Source organism: Python bivittatus, unplaced genomic scaffold (genome assembly GCF_059951505.1).
Source record: "Python bivittatus isolate LINGU-HERP-01145 unplaced genomic scaffold, Pbiv_v1 ctg000080_np1212, whole genome shotgun sequence".
Lineage (NCBI taxonomy): Eukaryota > Metazoa > Chordata > Lepidosauria > Squamata > Pythonidae > Python > Python bivittatus.
The window spans coordinates 22511019-22537982 of NW_028277035.1; the positions used below are offsets into that span (position 1 = coordinate 22511019).

At 39.0% G+C, this 26964-nt stretch overlaps 1 protein-coding gene across 7 annotated transcripts in view; it reads right to left on the minus strand.

Moving 5' to 3' along the window:
* The window catches only part of ADRB2 (adrenoceptor beta 2), a 138642-nt gene extending 112424 nt beyond the window's left edge, over positions 1–26218 (minus strand). For 4 of the 7 annotated variants that reach the window (XR_015794737.1, XR_015794736.1, XM_088133668.1 and 1 more), the window contains exon 1: positions 24619–26217. Coding sequence is in view for 5 of the 7 variants with exons in the window: in XM_088133668.1 (XP_087989794.1) it covers positions 24619–25810 (1192 nt within the window). In the remaining 2 variants the exon portion in view is untranslated. Of the gene's footprint in view, positions 1–24618 lie in introns of all 7 variants that reach the window. The other 3 variants (XM_088133666.1, XM_088133665.1, XM_007421111.4) reach the window with 2 other exon arrangements.
* Positions 26219–26964: the final 746 nt, after the last annotated feature.

Consider the following 26964-nt stretch of genomic DNA (forward strand, 5'->3'; position numbering starts at 1 on the left):
AGCAGCAGCCCCTACTGGTCCCTCGAGCTTATTTCAACACAAAGACATTCACATCCTGCCAGCCCCAAAACAAGGTACCTGGTCTGGGCTGAACTATTTTTAAAGATCACCTCCATCACCACAACTTCCACCACCACCACCCTTCATCAGTGTTGCCGCTGATGCAGGACCCAAACCCAGGACTGCAATTTCCAGATCTTGGTAATACATGCAGGTCTGCCTCTTTACCCACTACTTTGTCATGGATGAATGTGGTCTTTTTGCTCAGTGTTTACAAGCAGAAGTTGGATTATCCATAATTTTGTTCAATCACTGAGGTATATAAATGTGCACTGATGTGCCTATCTCTTTAACAGTATGAGCAATTCCAACTTCAGGTTTTCAGGAGCCCCAGACAAGACAATAACTGCAAACAAGTCTAACTCTAACACTATTTTGTTTTGTTTTATTTTTTCTTAACTTATTAGAATTGGAACAAGACAGAGGTCCCAGTTTGGACATACCACTGAACAAGCCATGGAAGGAACTTCTATGATTTGTTTAGTTGCCACTGTTACTTGCAAGAGATACCAACCAAACATTAGGGCAATTCCAATTTTATGTGACATCTGAACATAGCCATGATGAGGCTCAAAGGGTCATGGAACCATATAGACCACCTAAAAAGAGGATATGATTTTAAGTAAAGAATGCTTTTGTTACTTGAATATGAAACTATAATAGGAACTTTGGTTAGCATTGAAGCTGACATAAAAAAGAAACTAATTGGCAAGAAAACAACCTTCTTTGCTTGGGTACCTCCTTTGCCTGAGGCCAGATTACTAAATGAATTTTAAGTAAAGCTTACTCAAAGCCTACTCACTTCCTTCTGCCTTCCTTTCTCCTGTCTACATCCACAAGCTGCATTCACTAATCACAGCAAACAGGTCTTCATTCTACTCCTCCATCTCTGTGGTTTTGCAGCACCAGGCACAGAAGTAAAGCCAATGAAATAATTTTATTTTTATTTTCATGGTTTGCCACTATTAGCAACAGTTGAAACATCTCCAGAAAAGCAGGAAAGGACTGGCTGTCCTAGGAAAAAAGGTGTCCTCGAGGGGTGGGGGAAACAGAACATAAATTTACCATAATTAATAATGGTCTGGGCTCCCTCTTACTTTTGGATGGAGCAAAACACAGTCAGGTCAAATTGGGTCACACTAATGAATAATGTGGATAATGCTTGCTTGTAGTTCAGTTGCAAAGGTGTCCATGAACAGAAGACACTGGCAAAACAAGGCACACTGCCGCCAAGTTTGTCTCTGTGAGGTCACTGTTTTCACCAACAACTGCCAGGCACACACACACAAAAGTCCAGTAAAAACACAAACTTCACATGAGCAAGCGTGCAGCAAAGCCTAAGGCTGAGAAGCTCAACAAGATCTCTCTGGAGAAGATTCAATCACAAACAAAGCTGCTGCTTATGAACATTCCCGGCATGAAGTCAAGAGAAGGTCCAGCTTGACTCTGCTCCCAGCCAGTGGTGATTCTCAGAAGATTAACTTATCATTGAGGCATGTCACAGCTTTGGAGCACAAGAAGAGAAAGTATTGAGAAGATCCTGTAGCACAAATGGGTAGCTTAGACTAATCTCATTCTGAGTATGCACCAAACAGCTGTATATATGAGAATGAAGTGGGCAAACAACCACAGTAAGCATAAAGAAAGCTTTGGAAATGAGTGCATTATGTAAGTGGCATTCTGATTAAAGGTGAGATTGCCTGGACAATTAATTCAGGTGAAGCCAAGACATGTACAAACATGACCAATAACCACCACAGTTGTTCTCAGTTTTCATTCCTGTTCAGATATTATTAGGTTCTGTGTTTTCCCTTCTAATTTTATGAGTGGGTTAGAAGTTTGGATTATGTTTATATCACATGTGAGGATGTAGTATACATCCTAGCAAGCTACTCCTAATATTTCCACCTTTTTCATTAGATATTTGTTAGAAGTTCACTGATTTCAAGGGTTTATAGATTCTATTGACTCTTCAGCTCAATTCTAACAGATACATTGATATTCAAGTGCTGCTGCCTAGCTTCTAAGGTAAAATGGATTTCATGGCCATTCACAATTTGGTCACACCTTAATGATTCTTTGTTTTCATAACTTGATTTTGAAATCACCCTAATCCCAGGGGCGTCCACCCCCTGAAAGGATGGATGGCAATCCATGGTACCCTTACTGTATCCCCAGGAATACTGTCATAGGCTATCAGTTATGGCATTCAAGGGGCAAGAATGCTGACTTCCAAGTAAAACTTATTTTGGAAGTTTTATTTTTATAATAGTAGATTACACCACTTATGATTTTTCTTACTCAGAAGTAGTCATGGAGGCAAATGCAAAAAGTTGCTTTGTACTTTTGATATGTAAATGTTTGCCCCCCTCAAAAGTACCATTTGATACAGTTATCTTAAAAGCAATATGAGCAGACAGCTCACTGCATAACTTCTGAGAACATAGAAAGATTTCTCCATATCATACATCATAAATGTTATGGTGTTCAGTAAGTTTCTAGAGTGGATTTAAAATCACCTTTCTTTGCACTTTAAGGCACAATTATTAAGGTTATTGATAAATATTCTGTGACAGCTGTGGATTCCAGACCTTGTCCCTAAAAGCAAATTAATATAATTCTATTAATGAGATTACCATCATAGAGATAATTGACATGTAGATAATTATGGTAAGAGGTCTCATCTTAAAAAAGGAATCCAATGCTGCAGATTTCTTAAAAAAAAAAAATCCTCCTGGCTAGACTTTCATCTATATCTCCAGGAAACTATCGAGTCCAAGGGGACACTAAGGCTCAAAACTGCCTTTTGTTTTAATTGGGTTACTTTTGGTTTACCGCCTATTTGGTGGGGTAAGCAATAAAGGATGAGGGAGGAATGTACACTCCCAAGAATTGATGACACGCAGTTGAAACCCACCAGGGAAACATTTTTTTCTAGAGTTTCCTTGATGTCTGCATACTGTGTGTATAGAAGCACTTATATTTCCATCACACCTGATGTATCTATCACAGCAGGGTGGCGCAGCCTAATTAAGGTGTTGGACTACCGCTGGGGAGACTCCAGTTCAAGTATGCCCTCAGCTGTGAAAGCTCATAGGGTGACTTCATGGGTTTCTTTAGCCTACTTGGGGGTCGTTACTGTTGGAATGGGGACAGCAGTTGATCAACACTACATGGGGATTAAAATGGGTTAAATGCCATTCACATTTATTCAAAAGTGGGAAGGAAAAGTAAGGGTTAGTTTGTTGCTACTTTCAAGCATGTGCATGTCAACATGCTTTTTAACATTTATTTATTTAACAAATGTCTATACTAGTGTTTCTCAACTTTGGCAGCTTGATGATGTGTGGACCTCAACTCCCAGAATTCCCCAGCCAGCATGAGTTGAAGTCCACACATCTTCAAGTTGCCAAGATTGAGAAACAGTGGTCTATACTATCTACCAATAAAATGATGGACAGTGAACAAAAGATAAGACATAAAACACAAATCAATTAAAAGAGCTAGGTTGAGGTTTTTGTTTAAAATAAAACTTACCAACCCATTCAACAATGATGGAAGCTTCTCACAAACTACTCCCTACAACCCAAGTCTATCTGAGATATAAATTTAACTTATCTCCTTCTATGCACTAATGATGCTAAACTAGATAAACATGGATTGTCTCTGAATGCAGCTAGAGTTCATCAATAAGTATCTTGCACTAATCAGTGTCATTCTCTGAATTCTACTACTGTAATTATTGTGGGGAAAAATTGGAGGACGGAGTACTGTCTAGGTTTTGTTAAGCTCCTGCATAGATAGGATTAAATCTAACAAATATGCTATCATCATACTGGTGATTGTACTTCACTGTGTACACTCATAGTATTTAACGATCCTGGAGTCCCTGATGGAAGGCTTGCCTCGTGTCTGTCTGCTTCTCAAAATCAGAGAGCTTTTTGTGTGTAAATATGGATGTTCTTAAACCTTGTTAGCGAAATGCTGCACAAAATAGACCTGTTATACTAAAAGTGGAAGAGAAATAAAAGACTAATAGTTAAGGACAGACTGTCTGGCTCAAGTGGAGCTTAGCTGTGAGATAAAAAACTAGTCTGCCAAAGAAAGAAAACAGCTAACCTGATAAGAAAAGAAAGATCTCAAAGGGTACAGTTCCTCCATCCCTACTATCAGCCAGAGAAATGGCCGTTTGAGGCATCAGAGGAGGTGACTGCAGAGGAGCAGCAAAGCCCAGAGAATGGAGCTGTGTGTGTCATGTGCCCTGCTTTATGCTCCTAAGTTAAGCTTCTGGTCATCGGTGTTGTGAAGCTGTTCTAGTGCCCTTGTAGGAGGTTGTCCCAGTTTCCACTGAAACAGACGCTGCTGTCCCACTACCCATTGAAGTAAGATTCAGTTACCAGTCCGGTGCCCAGCTGAGTTTCTGCTAACGGCCTGTTTTCCACAGGCATCAGCAAAATATTGTGGCCTCCTGGTAACCATTGTGTTTGCCACTCTTTTAGCTGAGAAAACATGTGGTTCTAGCTTTAACAGGCTCTCCCTCACTCATGCCAATCCATTTGCGGAATCTGACTAATATGCCACCACAACAGGAGAGCCAAATGCACCGAAACTCAACGTATTCATGCTAGGCTAGTCAGTAGACTCTGCAGCTTCAGAAAGAAATTGCAAGAGCTAATAATAAAATACCATTTTGTTGAGAAATTGCAGTATCTCTGCCACAGAACATTAACATAATGAGATTTTCCTCTGTTGGTAATTGTGAATCCACACAGCAATCTCCAGCATTTACTGTTCAATGGAAGATACACTTATAGAACAGAATGTTTATTACAGTCTCAGACCAAAATAAGATATTCTTATAAGAATGGTAATGTTCTTGTCCTTTAAGAAAGAACTTAGCAAATAGCACTTTCTTCATCTTCTTTCTTTTCCAAAAGCCTGTGTTGCAATATTTTTTTCAATTTCCTGATTTTTTCCCCTTGTTCCTGTTTTGTTACCATCTTCTCAAACTATTTTTATCAACCTAATTTCTGTAGAGGATTTGAATGTATTTAAAGGTGCTTTGAATCTACTGCAGATTATGCTAGTGTTATTCTGATGTTTTCCTGATCTCTCCATTCTTCTCAGCTTCCTTGGCTGCCCCAACTTCCTGATCTGAAAAAGCCCATGGGAATAATTTCTGCATGATGCTTTTGCTTCAGGTTTAACTGAAACAGGCAAAGATAGAGAGGTTATAGATGACTGGAGTGAGGTTTCTATAATAAAAGGCAAGATATTTGCACAAATTCTTTGGCTGCTTCATAACTAAATAAATCAACAACAACCCACCTCAGTTAGATTTGCTTTATCTTATGAAAAGAAAATAAAGAAAAATTTACCACCATTACAATGGTGGGAAGAAATACAGAATAATCTTTGATATGGTACTCTTCTCCAAATAACATTCTGTGGATTTTACATCTCTAAATTTAAAGCTGCTTTCCCATTTTCCACTTCCATCAAACAGAATAAAATAGGAAGAGCAGATGCAAAGTTCCACATGACTTTAGATGGCAACAAAGAGATAAAGAAAAATGTTAGTTCTTTGCTGTCATCTACTGATCGTTTGGATTTTCACACCCAAAATCTGATGGCTCTACATGACACATGATAACTGTTTACCAAATGCAAGTTTCAAAATCCTCTCCTTCTCTCTACAGATTCCAATAAATGCCTTCAGAGCATCCATGCCATCAGTACAGCAACCTTTAAGAATTTTTTTCAGTATGGTCAAATACTATACATTTGTGTAGAATATTAGGAATTATGAAATATTTGGGGTGGGGGCAAATGGTTGAGATGTTCCCATAGGATCCCTTCTAATTCTATGATTCTTCATCCTAATCTTGTGATTAGAACTGGCCATGTGTAATGCCTTTTCAGAGCTGACAAAATTGATAGCCAGGAGCACATTGGCAATGTGTCTCAGCTGGAGTAGCCACAAAAAACATACTTGATCATTGTAGAAGATGGCTCAACTTTCTTCCACTACTAGTCAAAAGCTGAGGAAAGTGAAACCTATATTCACAGCAAGCTTGTGCTTGAACTGCTGTTGAAAAGGAAGCAGGGAGCTGACAGTTTTCTGCAAGAAACTCAATACCACAATAGTTTCCCCCAGAAATGTCATGGCAAACAATCTGTTGACTGCTACTTCCCTTCTTGATCAAATAGATCCCCCCCACACACACCACATACACACAAACTGAACATTAGAGGAGAACTTAGTCTTTGGTATTGCAAAGTGTGGTATTCACATAGCGTACTTCTTAGGATGATACACTAAGAGTGGGAGGATTTATTCCTGAAAGTCTACTAAGTCACTTTAGGCCAGTCACTCTGTCTCAGCCCAAATTACTTCATAGGATTGTTACTATGGGCAAAAAACAGGGGAGAGAGCATGAAATATGTCAGCTGGGGCTCCCAATGAAAGGTGGAATATAAATCAATAATAAAAATCTACTTTGATTTTTACTAGAATCTTGAGATCTACCAACATAATTTGATGCAACTATTTACATATTTAGACTTTAGGAATTCTGAGAATAGGAGTCTAGAATGGAAAATAATCAGAGTCTCTCCATGTAAAAACACGCTTCTGGTAATTTCCCCTGTCCACAACTATTGCTGTTTTAGCCATACAGTTAAGGATGGGGAGAGCCATTTTATTGTTGCTGCTACTAACTGGGATACTGAAACCCTGAGGACTTACTACAGATCATCCAGAAATCTATAGGAAGATTCCAGTTTACAAACCAACTCTGAAATAGTAAAAAATGAATAGGCATGCATGGCCTACTTTCTCGTTCTTAAGCAGGACATAAATTAGTGGGGGTAGAGGAATGCTGTGTGAAATGTAACTTGCTGCTTGTGTATGCACAAGAACTCTGCTTATGGATCTGGATGTTTTTTCTTTCCTGAAGGAATATCTGCATGTGATGGATGATCAATGGTTAGTGATCTGAATTGCCTATAGAATTAGAAGCAGAGGAATTATATTCTGAGAAGCTGGCTGGTGTGCTCATGTCTTCCTTGGGTACTTCCCCTTGGCCAGTTTTAAACCACCATACAAGCAAAGAGCTGGATTAGATAACATTTAGCCTGATCCAAAGTTCTTCCTATCTCTTCATGGGCTGCCTGGAGAAAACTGAATGCATACATGATCCATACCCATACTTGTGTCAGAACTCTGTCTCCCAAATTTCCAGAAGTGGCATATGAATGAAATCTGTTGGATGTTACAGCAGTGAGCACTAGAAAGTCTGCTTGTTTCAAAATTGGCAGTTTTAATAATTGGTGTTTGCTCTGGGGTGATCTATGTTAAGATTTCATTTTTTGCCTGTCCACGCCAAAGTCAACTTAGCGCTGCTGAGAAACCATGTTGCTTCCTGTGATACTCACTACTGCTCTCCAGACTACAGCAGCTCCACACCAGTTCATGAGCCCAGTTCCTGACTGTAATTACACAGTTCTTCAGCTATAAAGTATAACAGACTTGCATTTTGCACCCACTCCCAGGTCCTCATTGCTACCGCACAGGGCTATACAGTTCAATATCACCTGACACGATAAGGGAGATCTGACTACAATTGTCAATGAGTGTTTTGCAAACAAGTCAGATGCAGAAGGAAGGAATGGCCACAAAAAACCAGCTTACAAGTGATTCTGATGTTAGCAGTCTAAGTGGCATTATTTTGGGTAACCCAAGGACATTTCAGTAGAGGATCTCCAAGCTGCCTGTGCAGTCACAATTTGGACTCATGATTTGGCTGTATTTCTATGGGTCAAGGGTTTTGCTCTGTTCAGTTCTGGATCTATTCCATTAGCATGAATATAATTCTGATGCAGAAAACAGATATCAGCATTGTCTGGAGGTGTGCAAGGTGACAGCAGCAATTCTCCATACTATCTTTCATGTACTTATTTTTTATTTACAACAGCAAACAACAGAACTCAGAAACAAGAAGCATCCTGGAGAAAGAGAAAATAAATCCAAAAACCTATGGTCCTGAAACATTCTTATACTGACTTAGTCCAGTAATAATCAGACAGATCTGAAGTGATTTTGCTCTGCAAAGATGCATTGTGTTGGAACTGTTCTTTCAAACTGGGAGAGCTTTTGCTGAATCTCAGGCTGCTTCCAAATGAAGAGCTGCATTTTTTTTTGAATTCTGGTTAAATATGCCAAATGTTTAGGCTAGGTAAGTGGAAGACAGATCTGAACTAGATTTCTCTCACACATACCATTTTCAGGATAATGAATTTACAGCGCTAAGATCATCAGAATAATCAAAACTCTGCCTAGACTTGTCATCAGTTGCACTCTGGTGTCATTTTGAAAATGCCAGTGAAGCAACCACAGCTTCTTCAAATGCATCCTGTTCCATAGAGTCTTTGGTGTTCTCTGAGCTTGGTTATTTCCTGGCAGATGTTTCATTACCCAACTAGGCAACATCTTCAGTGAAGATGTGACCTAGTTGGGTAACAAAACATCTGCAAGAAAATAACCAAGCTCAGTTTAGAATACCCAGGACTCCACAGTTCAACCCTGAGCTACAGATATTCTCTTCTATGGGTACATCCTGTTCCTTTTGTCTACCATTATACCTAGGTTGCCAAAGAAGGCAAAACTCCAAATGCCTCACACAGAAAACAAATGTGAAACAGGAGGGCAGAAGGTGAGAAAAGTAACAAGACTGAGCAGCAGGCAATCTACTGCAGCATCTCTTCCTTAATCATTACTTTTGAGAGGACAGACCAAATAGCCAACTTCCAATTAGGAAATCTAAGCCTGCACTTTGATAGACTGCCCTAATCCTAAATGTAACTGAAATATAGGAATAATGAATCACTGGCATACATATTTTACTCATTTAACATTCATGAAAGATGAAAGTCTTCCTAATAAAGCCTATTTAAACATAAACTTCCTTGTCCTGCTATTACTGACCATCAAACTGATACTGAACATTGGTTTAGGCTAGGATTTTTCCAAATTGTGGTTTATTGAACAAGCCATATAGTCACAATGGCTGGGTTAACCAAATCACATTGTAACTTAGTGCTAGACAGCAATCTTTTAATTGTTTTAAAATACAGCATATCCTGTTTTCTCTCTTGCTTTTTTTCTGGATTGTATATACAAGTAGCAATTTTAAACCCCTTTGGAAGTTGCTGTCATTATGTTTCTCTATATCTAAAATGATTAAGGAATTTCATAAATATGATATCCCCAAATGGAAGTACTTATTAATTGGAAATGTAAAAGTATTTCACATAGGAAGGAAGTATAATAATCAATGTAGAACCTTTGTTAATAAGCAGAAATCTAACAGATTTATGCCTGGAACAAATAAGGTTACAGTTCAGTTACACATCTCTTTTTGTATTTCACTGCAGCTCTACCTAACCAATTGTTAATAAATGTCTGCAAAGCAAGACACTTAAAATATCCCTGCTCTCTTTTATTAGCTCAGAATCAGAATGTAGTTTGCACCTAGCCTGATTTTATATAATACTCTGTTTGCAAAGTTTTTAATCAACTCATCAACAAATATTTCAGCCTATTAAAAAGGTACGCAAGTTAATTTGTTTTAATTCAATTAATATAACATAGAAAATTGTATTTGGCAAGCACCTTTCTAGAGGAAACATACAGTTCTGCTGATACAGAGGATTTTAAAGACTAATAGTCAATTGAAGCCAGAACTTTTCCTTTTAGGACTGATTGATAAACAGAAAAAAGTCATGAAAGATTATTTCAGTATATGATTACTGCAGCAAGATTATTATATGCACAGTGATAGAAAGATTTGACACTACCCACTATGGAAGAATGGTTGGTGAAATTCACAGATCTTGCTGAGATGGATAAACTAACTTCTTTTGATTAGAGAAAAGACACTATTTACATGTATTGGTGACTGAAAACTTCTTATGGACTTTTTGCATAAAAATGAAAAAAAATGAACTTGTGATTTATGGCTTTGATGATTAGACAGGATAGATTATAGAAAGAGTATCATGATGTAACTTTAGAGAGAGAGGTTAAAATATAATTGTACTTATAACTGCTGTGAAGAATATCAGAAGCCACTTCTTTGTATTTTTTTCTTTCTTTTCTATTTTTCTTTAACTTTTTTCCTTTTTTGCACTTTTTGCTTTCTCTTTGCTTTCGTTGTCTTTTTTCTTCCTTACTTTATATTAGTTTGTATTGGTTTTTACCTTCTCTTTTAAAAGTTTATACACACACACAGAGTTCTGCTTATCCTGAAGTCCAGCGCCACACATTATATACTGGATATGGAATGATAGTCCACACTGAACAATGTATCACGTATCAGAGCAGTTATTCAATCCACAATAAGAGAACATTAATTTTAGAAGAGGCACTAAAGAGGCTTTAGTGCCATAATACAATACTATATCATCTATTCAATCATCTTGACACTATTTCCAAAATATTTTGGGTTGCCATGCATCAAAGAGATGCTAGGACAACACCCACGTTTGGATGTTCTGATCTGCACATGTAGTCTTCATCGCTTTTTGCAGTACAAAAAAAAAAACAAAACCAAAAACCAAAACCACTGAAAGCAGGAAATCTTCAATTAACTATAGCTTCCTGTTTTGTCTGAATCTGAATGCTCTGGTTACCCGCTTTGGACAACAGATTTCAGAGTTTTTGATCTGAAGCTCATTAACATGGTTTCTCATTTGGGTGAAATGGGAAATTACAATTAAGTAGAGATTTTCTGTTTTCATTGTTACGTCCTGTGAAAGAAGGAAGGAAGGATGTATGCACAGACAATATTAACTTCCACGCATGCTAAATAATAAATAAATATATAATAATGCAATATGGCCAGTAAAAAAAAGTATCGCTAACCTACATATGCAGAGTGCTGTGCCTGTTCATGTAGTAATTTTTTCCAATACTGTAACTAAAATTTAGATAATTCCTCCAGCGTCCAGCTGAACATGCAGTACAGCATTCCATCATGCATCGCCTACTTTTTTTAAAAAAAAGATGCATCATAATTTTTGTGGAAATGCATATCGCTTGCAAATCTTGCTTTACTTAATGCTTCCATCAATATTAATTGACAGAGAAGTTGGGAAAAAAGATTGATATTCCACTAGTCCAGTTGGTAGTAGGCAGTTCAACAGTTCAACAGTCAGTGAAAACAGAGACTGCCACAGGATTTAGATGAACTGATTTCATGATTGTTCATGAATTAACTGACAAGGAGGGACATATAGTACAACTTTTATAGGATTTTCCTGTACTTCCCACCTAGTACAAAATGAAGCATTTCCTTATAAGGTGATACCCATAAATTAAGAGGAATTGACATATATGATAAAATTGAGTCAGAAAGCGCTACTAGGACGGGGCTTCTCGTGTCCCTATTATTTTACATCTCTTTATTATTTTTATTTAAATGTTATTTTCACAAGATGTTTTTCTAGTTTACAGTCCAATTCTTTATCTGGACACTCCAAAACACAAATGTAATATGCAAAAAATTCTGCCATTTAAAACAACACTTCTTATTCTTTCCATATGAGAGAGTCTATTCTTCAAGCCAGCTTCTCCTTGTGCTTCTTAACAATTCTGCTTTAAAATCTAAATATTTGGAATATACATTTTGATGGCACAGAATTCTTCTCCTGTTGAGGGCAATGACATAGAATCAAAGTGTAAATCAGAAATTTGGATCTGAATTGAGGTCTCCTCTGTTGAGTTCCAAAATTCTATCCATTGGAAGGATCCCACTGGCTTTCAAAATCCATGTTTAAGAATAAAATCTGCTTACAGCCTGATCTTAAGAGCTGCTAAGTGCCCTTTTCCTACCCTCTGGCCCTAGAAAACTCTGCTGAAAATCAGCAGGAACAAAAGACAATAGAATGTTATCAATGTTATGGGTTTGATCCTACCTAATTAAAAAAAACTGTGGTGCTGTTTTCATTTTTAGAAGGGGGAGAACTGAAATGTGCAAGGAGGCTCCAGGTCATAAGCATACCTTTCACTCTTGCACTTCTCAAGCTGCTTTCAAGTGCCATTAAGAATGTGAAATGACTCCATTGTGACAGGGCTGGGTTGCCAGTGAATAATCCTTAGAGCAAACACATACCTGTAGGTACACACCTCCCTAAACAACTATATTTGAGATGGACACATCTGGCAGAGATTTCTGAAGGCTGCATCAAGGCTTTTTTTTTTTTTTTTGCTACCAAAGAAAAATGTCTGGAATCCTCCAAACAAACAAGTAGCAACTGCCTTTTCACCATGTTGTACAATCTGTTGATTTTCTGGGAAGGGCTCAAGTTTGCTCCATGAGGTAATAATCAGATTCTAGTAAGGAAAATTCTTCTGTAAACTCCAGAACACTTTGGCACACTCACCAACCACTGAACTATATTTTATATGAAAGCAATTAGCCTTTCTTGGTCAGACAAGCTGGGAAAAAGTATGGTAAGGCATATGAATAGTAAAATTCATTTTAAAACCACAACCCAAACCCTAGAGGGAATATAAATACACATGTCAAATAAATTGGACCTTCAGTAAATTATTATCAAACTGTGTCCATGGATTTTATGTAATCAGATATAAGAATGGAAATATCTTAAAATTTTGTCCCTCCATCCACCATATGTACTGATAAATATAATTTCCATAACAAGGGTAAGTATGAATGGAGTTTTTACTGTATATTTTTGCTGATTTCCAGCAATACTGTAAAACTATTCAATGTAATTGTCTTTTACTTGAAAGGATATAATTTAAGTGCTCTGTTCTGTAATAATGTTTTAATTGAACTGATGGATTAATTCATTAGGAAAGTGTAGGATCAATCCACTATTTTAGTTTGCTTTCACCATGATTTTAATTAAGTAAATGTGCAATTTTATGAACATTTACTCAGGCCTCCTACTATCCATGGGACTTACTCCCACATATAATCCTGCATAGCAGAGTCCAGAAAAGGGCAAGGGGAGTCAGGCTGATGTTGGGAATCCCACCTCTTTTCTACACATGCCTCTGTATCATCATGTGCATGTCCAAAAGAAGCAGAGCTTGCAATGTGACACCACTGTCTTTATTCTGATGAATACCTGTGGATGCCACTGATATTACAGCTAATGTCTTTCAAATTCCTATCATAATGCTCATTATAGCCCTCTTCACTGGCATTCCAGAAGAGAAAAAAGTGTATTGGAGGCCTACATCTTTCATTAGATCCCTCACCAGCACTTAGTTTCCTGAATTTCCCACACACTGAATGAGAAAATGGCACTTGTATTTGCTTGACAATGAGAATAACTCTCTGAATGGGGATTATATGTATCTTCAAGTAAATGTGAACAGAACATTATCTCATTCCTCCTTGTTCAACACAGAGAGGCCTGAGAAAGAGAAAATAAAGATGTGGGAGAGGGGGGACTGCACTCATATACTTTCCATCTACACATATTCTCTGGAACACCTGAAGATAGCTTATTTCACTTAATGATCCTGGCAAAATATAGGTTAAAAACAGTATACTCCTATCTTACTGTGTGTGACAAAGGAGATGCAGTCCACCATCCCGGTGTCCTGCAGACAAAATGCTTGTTCTGTGGTCAGCTTCCCATCTCTATAGAATGATATCTTTAAGCATCCCTGTGTATTTGCTGTCAAGGCATTCCAAGCTCCATTTGCCCATTCTCTTCCTGGGACTGTTCCCCACTCCTCCAGTCCTATCTACTGCAATGAACAAAATTCTAGTGATGCCATTAAGCTAAGAAAAAGGGTAAACTACAGAACTGATGAGCAACAGGCAAGAGGAAACTTATTGTCCATTGAAACAGGAGATTTAAAGATAAGACACTAGTAGCTAGCTTACAAAGGTAACTCTGCCACTCATCTATTGGAGCAGCAAAATCACAACAATTGTCAACATCTCTATTTGGGAATAGCTACAACCTTTTCCAGCTGCTGCTCTTCACATGCTTTGATGACAACACCTATCATTCCAGCAAGTACTCTTCTGACTAGAAATTTCCACACTAATATTACTCAGAGTATTTTAAGTCCACTTTGGTAGGAACATCAGTGCCTGGGTAGACCCGACACAGTGTAGATCAGGTATAAGATATTTGGTATATTGAGAGACTTCTATATATCAGCTCCCATAAAACCCTTTTCCCTTTTAAAAAAGAAGAAAGTAAATCAACTATTACCAGCCTTAAACAGTTAACTATTTTATTCTGAATAGCTTTTGAGAAGAGATACAAACTTTACAGTTCCAAAGATCTTGGCTGCTTTAAGCTGCCAAAGACTAATTGTGGCAATATGGTTTCAAGTTGTGCAGTGAATTTCTCAGTCATTTAGTAGTCTTGGCATGGAAGATGGACTGGCCTGTGAGAGCAGATTTAGGACACTTCACTCACACATGTGAGGATATATAGATCAGACACAGACCACACACAGCAGTCCAGTCAAGGAATGAGAGCACAGTCTACATCCTTGACTGGGATGGTAAAGTACAAGCCAATGCCTATTGCAAGCCCATGGTTCTTACATCCCTAAATTTAGATCCATAAAACCAGGACAGAAATTCTTCATGGATTACAACTAAAAATCAGTAAGATTACACACAAGATTCATCTGGACTCTAAAGAGTAGCTTTTGTGGGCTGAGTCTTTTCTTTTCAGAATTAGCACAACAGACTTCACCTTGATGTTGATCTGCAGCAAAATAAAAGGTTAGCAGGTAATATGCTGACAGCACCAGCTTGCCTGTTGCTGATGCATATCTCCTAAAAGATTTCTTAACTTTCCCATATGGTCTGGAATATTTTCACACACTATCATGAGGGCATGAACTTGCAGAGATAGCATAACAGTTCAGTATATTGTATTGGTATTGAAATAACTGAGGGAAGAATGAAGTGCTCCTGAAATGGTAATTTCAGTAAAGTATGACTCAGGAAGTTTTGGAAGCTATCCACAGTAAGAAAGCTCAATTCTTGTAAAATAGTTTCACATAGTTATGGACCCAATTATGAAATCACAGAAAGACAAAGAATCCAGCATGGGTCAGGCCTTTCTTCTACCTACAATCATTCACTGGATTGTGTTGTTCTAACCACAGCTCTGGGGAAGGAGTGGAAGATGGGGGTAGGGGTGAGGAGGACTTAAACGTAAGATAAGTGTTATTGAAATGGATCAAATGCCTCTCTAATCCAGTTTTCTCTGCCCATACAATTCAACCATTTGTGAAATGCATGAGCACAATAAAACCCTCCCATGGGCATTTTCATCAACTCCACTTCATCAGAGGCAATATGGAATAGAGACAGGGAGGGTCAGCTTTCAGATACTATGTAAACCTTCTAATAGAGGGCTGTGACTGTATCCCTCATAAGCACAGACTTTAAACATACGAGTTATAGCTTTAAAGGGTTTCACTCATGTGGTAAGAACCTATATGCTGGAGAATACACACGCACATCAAGGTGGCAGTTATGACCAATTACAGTAACCACATATCCCACTCTTTGGAGGTAAATCTATCCCTTTTTATGGGCATCTTCATGGGGATAGGAGGGATAAGTGATGTGTGCAACTTGACGTTATTGTGCAAATGATGCAAAATATGTCATGTATTTCATTTGTATTGTGGTGAGACTGATACAAAATATGTAATTTGTATCATATACATCATGATGTCATGATGTATATAATGTCATTGTGGCTTCTCCCAGATGGTTATGTCCTCTTTCCATACATCCAACTATCTTCACAAGGCTCACATATCACAGTAATATTGGCTGGCAAAATGATGAGAAAGACGTCCAAGAGAAGGGATAAACAGATCACATACCATGAATACATATTCATGAGGTTCTATGCATATTCATAAGACAATTCTTGTCATTACTGTACAACTATACCACTGGTAGGATCGCTGCTGGCATACAGTGCACCCTTGTTTAGAATTTTATTTAGCATCCCCCCCAAAAAAACCCAATTATCACAGTTCAGTGAGATGCATTTCTGGTGCTGGGAACTCTTAGGTCTCCATGTGTATCCAGCAGCATGGTGCATCCCTCATGTAATGTGCCTGTATGGTACACAATTTTGCACATGAGGTTGTGGCAGCCCTGTATACCCCAATCTCATGCATTTGTCAAGAACTGAAGATAAAGATTTCATTCTTCTTGATTTATGATAGTATAATATGGATGGCTCCTAAGGTGCCTAACAATAACTTTATCCACTACATTTTCAATCTATAGTCCATATTGCACTAATGATTATGGTACATAAGCTAATGGGGTAGGCTCATCAAGAAAATAATCACATCCCATTAATTATCTAACTCATCAAATGCTAGACATTATAGAGAATGTCTGCCTTACTTGCAGCAATTCATATTTTTCTGCAGTTTAGATCATGGGATTGTTAGCATCATGTGATTAAGATACTAATAGTCTGTTTGGTATGTAGAGTATGCCTATGTGCTTCCTGCTGTGGTGGGTTTCAATTTTATGGCACTTCCTTATATCTCTTAACACAATGAGCAGTCCAATCCCAGCAGTTATTCTATGGGACTACTTTCAAATACCCAGGTATAGAATTACTGCTAGTAGTTTGGAATTTGCTGATATTCAAGAACCTCAGTTGCCCAAGAGCTTACATAAAATTACAACAAATGTTATCTATTCTAAGTAGGCTCCATGGATCTCATAATTCAGCATTTTGCAGGAATATATAGCTAAGACAGACAGTAGTGTCAGATAAGATTAGGGAGATTAAAGTTCAAAGCTGTACTCACCAAAAAGCTCAGTGGATGACTTGTCACACTCTTTCAATCTAACTTACATTATAAAGTTGTTATGGAAAATAAAATGAAGCATGGAGAAAAACCATGTATACCACCTTGTTATAATATACAAGCCCTAATGCTGACAGTTTTACTTGAAAATATGCTTATTTTTATTTATATTTATTTATAAATCAAATTTATATCACCGCCCAACTCCCCCACAAGGAGGGACTCTGGGCAGTTCGCAACCAAACAGTTAAAACCAATAAAAACATAAATAGTGCAGCATAAAATACAATTATTAAATATGATAAAATCCAAGCGATGGTGGTATTGTTGCCACCTGGGACCTGAAGTTGTCTTTAGGACAATATGAAAGCCTGATGCAAAGTGAACGTGCTTGTGCTTCAGTGTATCTGCTACTCTGTATACCAGACTCCTTTATCTAAGTCCACATACTATGTAAAACAGTCTTCATGAACAAACAGCATCTGATTATCCCAAGTCTCCAAATCTCTCTTTTGTGAGGTTTCTCTGTTCTGGGACAGCCTGTTAATGTTTTTCTGAGGAGAAAATATTTTTGTAGACTTGCTGACTTTTCTCAATTATGTACCTTTCCAGTGTCATTATTCCACATATTGCCCTGATAACAAGCTTTGCCTTGAGATGAAATTGCACTGGACCAGTTTATGATGTCATAATGGACAAAGAGAGAAAGAGGGGGAGAGAGAGAGAGAGACGGACCAATCTATGATAAGAAAAATGAAATCTGGTGATTAGGCATGATGACTGGTTTCACTAGCATCAAAAAAGATATCCTAGATTGTATCTAACAAGTGGCTATGAGGCAAAAGTTCTTCAATTTATGCTCCAAAACCTAACCCTCAAGTCAAGCTGCATGTCATTTATAAGGAAGTTGTAGGAGTGGTGTTATTGTAGCTTTTTCTCTTTTCACACTTCTGTTTTTTTGTCAATTCGAACAACCCACACTTTTGCTTGCTAGAGCAGCACCTTTGGTATTTGGAATCTACAAAGACATGAAGAATTGTGGGAGTTTTGGGCAGGGGGGCTGCATAAATGAATTCCCATACAAAACTGAAAAGGGAAGCATACACCAGTTTTGCAGCAATGGGTTGCTGATATGTGATGTTTGTCAACATTTAAGTTATTATTTTTTTCAACAAAGAGTAAAACTTTAAAGCAATATGGTCCATTTGGGGAGGGAGGGGGAAGTTTTCTTATAACATAATTTCCTAGCTCTTTTTTACTTTCCTTTTCCTTTCTTTTTTATTGCTATTACGATTATTAATTCTGAGATTACATTATATATTTTATTCTGCTATATTTTTTCTTTAGTTAATTCCATTTTTAAAAAAAATATACGGTATAGCTGCAAACTATCCATGATGGGAAGTATCATGTCCACAAGTAGATACATATTTATAGTAGTACTTGATGGTCAAAGAAATAACACTCAAAATATATTTTTAAACAATCAGTAAAAGGATATTTTAAACAAATAAACCAAAAAAAAAAAAAAGCCCTGTCCCTCTTTTGCCCACATGCTTTAATTATTTTATACAATTCTCTTACTTGAACAAGTGCCCGATTCTGCACATATTAATACTGAACATATTAACACATCCTTTATAATATACAGCCATTACAGGATTCCACTGAAATTTCAAACACCAAATAAATTAAAAGATATGATACATGTACTTTACTATGAATGTTCTTGCCTTTTTCAGAAAGAAAAGTATGCTACATCTATCTCTTTAGGCATACTGAATAACTATTTCTTAGTGGAAGGGCAAGTTGTTAATTCCTTTCCCATCCCACTAGAGTTTCCCCTCCATAATTTGCAGGAACATGTCCTTCCTCTTACATCCAATTCCATATATACACTACCTTGATTAGGGTATTGTTGACTGCTTGATTGTTTGTCTGGTGTTAATCCTGGTGTTAATCCCTGCTTATCTGCATGTTGATTGCTGGTGAGGAGGTGTTCTGATCTTTTTGTTTCCTTATTTAGCTTTTTGTTGTTTCTTTTGAATGGTATATAAATGTTGTTTATCTCTATGTGCCTGTTGATGGCTGACTTGTCTGAATAACAAGCTCCAGGAATTCCCTCCAGTTTTTGGATTTAGCTTGGTCTAAGATGCTGACAGTTTCCCTAATCAAGGAACCTTGATTAAGCCTAATCAAGAAACTACCAAGGAGGAAACAACACCCCCTCCAACATTGACAGGGCAAGCTACTGTATATAAACCGAGAGCAAACCCCATCCCCTTTTAGCACTGAAGATGTTACCTAGTCAGATAATGAAACGTCTGCAAGCAAACAACCAAGCTCAGAGAACACCAAGGACTCCACAGTTCAACCCTGAGCTACAGATATTCTCTTCTATTGAAATGCTGCATATTCTACAAATCACATCTTTGATAGACTTAGTAAATCTTGAACTAATTCAGCAAAGGAGACAATTAGGCAACAGCCTTGTTTTGCGCTTTCAAACACAGGACATGACTTTCCCCAGTCAGAAAGTACAACAAAAAGGGACATCTTTTTTTATCTAGTTATGCCCACTGTGGTGTTGGTGAAGCAAAAACTGGAGTGTAAAATCACAGAAAGTGCCATCAGTGCTTTAATATGTACAAAACAAAGAGAGACTTTTCCAATACATTTTGATCACAAACAGCTCTTGAACAGAGGATCATTTCAGCTATCATAATGCATACAATTGCCATCACTTTAACAGTCCTCTATCATCTTGAATAGCTCTGTTGGAAACTAGCACAGGTTTTTTTTTTTTACTTGTTTCCTTTCATTGAGAAGCAGATTGCTTGTAAACAACATCACAAACAAATAAAAGGTATCAAATACCAATTTCATACTAAATGCAAACTGACCACTTGATCTACCTTTTGTTATTTAATTAAAAATGCTTTAAAAAGTCTTTAACAGACTCTTGTTTGAGATAACAATCCTTCAGATAATAAGATGCTCTACCTATAAAAGCATTTGTACTTTCTCTACCTTTTATGGATGCTAGGATAGATTAGAATTTTATCAGCCCAAAATCTTCAGCTGAATGACATTCTCAGTAGGGCCAACCAAAAATTATCACTCAGCTGTGGATGTTGGATGTTTTTCTCATGGATCAGTGTAGCTATCTTTGTTTAAGAGCTTCTAAGTAATTTTCTTTTTTTCTTCTCTAATGTTTTTCTCATCAACATACTATTCTAGGAAATTTCTTATTAAAATCCTTGAGGACTAATCTGAATCTTCTAATCCAGCTGCCTGGAACATGACATGCACCGTTACTGATCAGTAGCTATTTCAAGCAAAGAAATCTAGACCATTTTTTTTCCAGATAGCATAACCAAAACAACAGTTCTGCCCCAACAGGATACTGTATCTCTGATAACAAAGTAGCCAAACTAAATATATTTCACCTTAAGGGGGAGAGATGCACATAAAAAGTTCCCATACCATTTAAAGAATCATTGAGCTAATGGAGAAACGTCCCTTCAAAGCTCACATGGCATGATTTAAAACCTAAAAAAAAAGTAGTCCTTGCCTCTTAGATGATCAAGGTTGGGGTTATGGCCAAATTCTGATACTAAGCAGGTTTATTATTACCCATGTCATACAGAAACAACAATTCTGTAATATCCATAATTTCTAAAGCACTGCTACTCTGCTCTGCCTCATCTAGACATTGTGGACAACCCCCTCCTCCTGCATTTGATTCTTCCTGTCTCTTTTCACTTTCAGCTAAATGTTATTAACCTCCACTTTCATAGGATCCATTGAGTTGACCCATATGTCACAGTATCAATGGCTTTTCATGACTCCAAAAAGCAGCAGTTAGCTTTAGGTATGAACTGTTCCCAACTCTGCTCTTCCCATGCAGTGACAAGGAGATGGCAACTTGTACTCTTGATTAACCACTCCTTCTGCCTTTAACCTTAACTACAACTAATTGAAACAAGTTAACTTCAAAAAATGGATAGTTCAACTGCTTGTTTCAGCAAAACAAAATTCAAGATTCACCCTGGTTTAGTGTCTAGATGTAGTACTAGTCCACAGTTAATCAAAACAGAAGTCTTCCAATTGCTTTCTCACAGCCATGTCAGAAGAGTGCAGAGAATGGATGTAGTAAACCTTGAGAGTTGACTCTTAACTAACTTTGTTAAAACATGTGGTTGGACAAATTATTACTGCAGAACTTGGAGGTTTTCATTATGTACAAAAATGAGAACAACCATTATGCTCTTTTAAATTTTCCTTATGCTCACAAGAGTGGGAAAAAAGTTGAAATGCTCTGGGGAGTTTAAAATAGCTCTCAGCTCCAAAAAAAATTACAAAGATCTTCAGCTCAGCAGTCCAGATTATGCAAAGGAATAACATAGTAATTCATAGCCTTATGCAAAGGCTCATAGTAATATTAATACTGCCACTACTAAGAATAATCATATAGGTCATCAAATAAGAATGGAAATGTACAAAATTTTGCAAAGGATGCAGGTTATGCTGTAATTTCCATTGAGCTTGTGTTCAATACTGCCATATATCTGTTTCAATCAAGCTCTCAAAAAAAATGAAAATATGGGGGCATGGCCCATACCTCAAACTTCAATAAAGATATCTAAAAATCATTTTTGTTTTGAATTAGAGCCAAAGATTATTACTGCGTAGTTTTTCTCTCTGCAGCCATCCACAGGAACTAGCCCATGCCTTCCACTCATCTCACACCCCCCTATTTTCCTCTTCCTGCACCTGTTGACTCATGTCTGAATATCAACTTTCCATGTGACAGCCCCCGAGAACTGGCAACTGAACCTGAAGCAAATCCAGAAGAAAAGGAAAGAGACTTGCTGGAAAAATCTAGTGAGCAGACTGTTTAATTAGGGAAGAGGCAAAACATAATCCTGATTTCAGTTTGGTCAGCTACATGACAGGGATTGCTACATGAAAAGTAATAAGCAAATTGTATTTGAAAGTTGGAGGAACCACTCACATGGTGGCTGGACAGAAGCATTTCTCTAGGCACTTTTCCAAAATTCAGTTGCATTTTGTCACTGCCCCTCCTCTTATTTTTTTTTAATTAGATTTGTATCTCACCTTTCCTCCAGGAACTCAGCCCATCCTCCAATCTCCCCTCCCCACCCCCCACCCCCACACACAACTTTGTGAAGTAGTTGGGACTGAGAGAGAATAACTAGCCCGAAGTCACCCAGTGAACATCCATGTTGGTGGGGACAGGGGGAAGACTTGAACCTGGATCTTCCTAGTCTTAATCCAGCACCTTGTCCACTAGACCACCCTTCCTCTCTTCCTTCCTCTGGAGAAAAGTCTTCCTAACCAGGTACTCAAAATACACAGAACTGCACACTGTTGAAGAGCATTTCTAGACTGTTTCTGAAGCCTGTCTAGAAATGCTGATTCCTTTGAAATACAAACGTAATGAATCATCAACTTAGTTGCAAGGAGCCTTTTTAATTCAAGAAAACATGCCTTTACTGTACACTGTTTCCCCTTCCCCCACATATTTAAATAAAATAATGATAACTAGTCTTTAAATAGTCTGATTACCAGATGAGGGAGCTCTGTGCCAAAGACGCTGCAAACAAACTTTGTTATTGCCAACATAGGCTCCTCCACAACAGGTAGCTGCATCGCATTCTGCAATGGGAGGTGGGGTGGGGTGGGGTGGGGCTCAGTATACAGACATTCATGTGGCAGGCAGGAAAATATCTGGCGGTTCAGTTAATGCACATGTGCACATATGACATATACACATCTCCCTCATACATACCATATAATCTGAATTGCACACCCAAGCCATGTCTAAGCCTACGCAGGAAGCCTCAGTTTCAAATAGGAAGGCAAAAGAAGTTTAGAATAATGTTTTCAGATTCATTTGGCAATATTCTATTTGAGATTTGGGGGCAGGATCTTCTTAAAAGAAGAACATAAACACTTTCGATCAGATGGATGAGGATTACTGTAGTTTAATTGTCATAGAGAGTGGCAACTATCTTTTTATGGGCTTCAGTAATAGAGCAAATTGGCTGAAAAGGCAACAACACTGTTTTATTTTTGCACAATTATATACAATGCATGATGGAATGATTTATGTAGCCAGCTCCCTGAAAGAGCCGTACAAGGTAAAAGCTGTCTTTATAGACAGAAAGAGAACAAAACTTGACAGAATAAGGGGAAACAGCTAAACAGGTCAATGAACCTAAAATGCTAATGATCAACATCTCCAGGAAGGGACAAAGTAGTAATCAAGCACACCAAGTACAAATTTATCCACCAAAAATAATATAAGGAGCCTGATCAATCCCAGTTTTATTCTGGAACTCATTTCATGCAGATTCTTGTGGGCTGTATTTTAGCAAAATGGAAAGAGAAAGAACATTGATTGTCTTGGTGACTTTAAATAGAGAAATGCCTTTAAAATCACTCCATAACCATAAGTAGTTTGCAAAGAGAATCTTAAATGGGAACTACTTGCAAGCTACTTGGTGATCTAAAACCAGCAGAGCAATAAATGCCTTTACCTTCCTGACATTACTGGACTAGAAGTCAGAGAAGGACAAATGAAACCATCAGCACAGTCAGTGATTTAATTCCTCTACCACTTGAAATGAAAAGTTGTTTTATATTATAATACGAATTAGGCTGAACAGGTCACTCCACCCAGGTCTCTTGCTGTCATGATCTGGATTATGTCAACAACAGTAAAAAAAAAAAAAAAAGTTCTGATTAATGACTTTCCATAATCAGATTTTAAGCAGACAAGATTCTAAAATATGATCAGTGAGAACAAGTACAGGATATCCACAAGCTACAATCATGAGGAAAATGTAATGAATGGATAGTGAAGATGGATTAATTTTGCCAAGCAATGTTAGGGATAGCCTCTGTGTAATGTGATAAGCATCTAAGATTTGAAAACTGTCACTAGACAATGAAGAATGAAGCAACATTAGCAAGAACTCTAAAATGAAGACATTAAAAGATATGAAGATTATCCAAATATGAACAAAGATCTGGTAATATTAGTAAAGATTAGTAGAGATGATACTGGAACTGGTCCTAAACAGTAGACTTTCTATGCATAACGAACTTGGAATATCAATTGCAGCAAAGCACAACCCAATCACTAATATGGACGATATGAAAAAGTAAACATTTGACTTTGCATGGTTCCTAAAAACTGTATAACCCATCCAACTTCTTGCCTCATCTGTGGATGAGAAAGAGTAAGCTGTCAGTAGCACCAAATTCCTGCTTGACTTCAGGGATTTCCCTTTAAGGAGCAGCTGTTCAGTTCAATGTTATTGCTATGCTATGAGGTAGATGAGTATTGTACTACATAATAAAAATAAAAATAAAACTCCTTTGGGGGTAGTTCATGTAGTGTTTAAAGCTTTGGTGGCTCTCATATGGTATATTCAAATCCAAATATGCCCTACCTTAAGTATTTTCTGTAGCCCACTAATAAAACAGTACAAGACTCTTTCCACACTTGGGGTAAAAGTTTGTTCACCAAGAGCCGTTGATAGAGTCACTACATCCTAGTCCTTGCTCGGGCCCTATGGCAACCACAACAGTCATGATAACAGGTAGTCATTATCTGCTATGCTCAGTCTGGTGGGACTTAATGCTATCATGCAACACAGTACCTTTACAATGCACAAACTCTTCCCCAGTAGGGGGACGTCCTTCTTCACACAGCCATTGGCTAGTCTTGTGCTCGCCTGCATTATAGCCATTGTGATCCCCATTGCAGTCACTCTTCCCATTGCTATGGGAATGTCCGTTGACATACATTTTCAGGGCAGACCTCCGGAAACAGAGGATCTCCTGGAAAGCATACCTGAAGTCTGGGCTTCGGCAGTAAATTAAGGGGTTGAAGGCAGAATTGACATATCCCACCCAGTTCAAAAAGATGTACACATCTTTGGAAATCAAGGCCTCTTCAATAACACGCACAATGTGGACAATGAAAAATGGGAGCCAACACAGAGTGAAGGTACCCATGATAATGCCCAGTGTTTTGAGAGCTTTGTGCTCTTTCAAGCAAAACTTGGATGTTCTCCTATGACCTCCCTTTCCGGCACTTCGCTCCTGATTGGAATTTTGCTGATGGAATCGCCCTTCGCATTTGTCTATTTTTTTTAGCTGCTTCTGAGCAACCTGGAAGACTCTGGCATAGACAAAAACCATGACCACCAAAGGTAAATAGAAGGAGATGACAGAGGAAGTAATGGCGTACTCCTGGTTGATGAAGAAGTCGCAACAGTTCTTATCCAAATAGCAAGTCTCAGCTTCTAGCCCTTTGGCTCTGTACCACTGCATCTGGATAGGTAAGAAGGAAGTCAGGATTGAAATGACCCAAACCAAGAGGATGACCATCCTGGCTTTATTTTTGGTCAAGAGGCTTTGATACTTGAAAGGAGAAGTGATGGCAAAGTACCTGTCCACAGCAATGACACACAGTGTCTCAATGCTGGCTGTCACACAGAGGATGTCAATCGAGATCCAAAACTCACACCAGAAACTCCCAAACTTCCAGGTGCGCTGAATGATGTGGCTGGCTCCAAAGGGGACCACCCCGAGGCCCATCAGGAGATCCGCACATGCCAAAGAAGTGATGAAATAATTAGTGACCGTCTGCAGCCTCTGGAACTTGGCGATGGCCGTGATCACCAACACGTTGCCAAAGACGATGGCCAGCACGATCAAGGACATGAGAATGGACATGCCCACCACCCAGCCTTCTTCGGACGCGGTCGAATTGCCCGGGCTCTGCCTGTTACTGCTATTGGCGCTCAGCGTGAGGTGCACCGAACCGACGGGGCTAAGTGTCACCATTATGCTAGGGCACCGCCGAAACAGCCTCGCTCTTTTTCGCCGCTGCGGCCGATCCGGTGTACGAGCAAATCCGCTGGCGCCTCGCAAAGGCGCTGCCGCTCTTAGCTTTCTTTCGGCGTGACAGCTCCAAAGTCCCCGTCCACTTAACCTTTGCGGGAACTCTGCTCCCAATTGCTACTGGCAAGCTGGAGGAGAACAGCCAGGCTTGGCAAGCGAACCGGGGGGTTGACGAGATTGTGCGCCTCATGCAGCCAGCAGCCCGAACGGCGTTTCTCGAGTCCTGTCCTCGGCTCGCCTCTCTTTGATCACCTCCCGCGCGCCTCGAAGTAACCCTTGCCGGCTGGAACTTCTCTGAAGCCCGTTATGTTTAGGGAGTTTATAGGAACTCTCAGTTGTGACGTCAAGCTACCTTCAGCCAATAGGCTGCCAAAAGACACACACACACACACACACACACACACACGGCGTGGGGACCGCTCGGCGGTGGCAGCTACAGCCGACCAGTGCGGTGCGCCTTGCGGCCGTGCTGCTACGTTACTGCTCTTCGCCGGGTGCCCTGAAAGCCTCCGTTCTGCGCCGTTGCTACCGATTACCAACTCCGTTTCCTCAATAGCCCAACTACAATTAGCCTCGGTCTGACCGCTGGGAAACCGCCGATCCTGTTGCTGGCTTCTGCTTCTAGTCTGGCGTCTGGCTCGGGAAGCCGCGCGGGCTCCCTGGAGAAACAGGCAGGAAGATAAGGAAGAGGCCCGGGAATGGGGTGAGGGACACTGGGGAACTGAGGCGTTTTAGCGGGAAACGCGGGCGAGAGCTGATCTAGAACTTGGTGCCCTTTGCGGTGCGTCGTCGAGCCTCAGGTGCTGGGAGCGCCCAGGCAGGCACCTTCCACAGACGCAGCAAAGCCCCACCCGGCAGCATAGGGTCGAGTGGAGCCCCAGTCCCACGTGCAGTGTCAAGCGTTCTTGGCTGCCCCCCGCGCCCCACCGTAAGAGCGCTTCCGGCCATTCTTGCTGCGACTTTGGAGCCCCTCCGACACTGGAGCTGCATGTTTGACATCCGTTTCCAAACTTTATCTAGTTGTCTTGGGCTGATCCCACCCACTGCGACAATATCCTTATTTTGATTTGGGAAGGACAGTTAGTGTCTGTTCACAT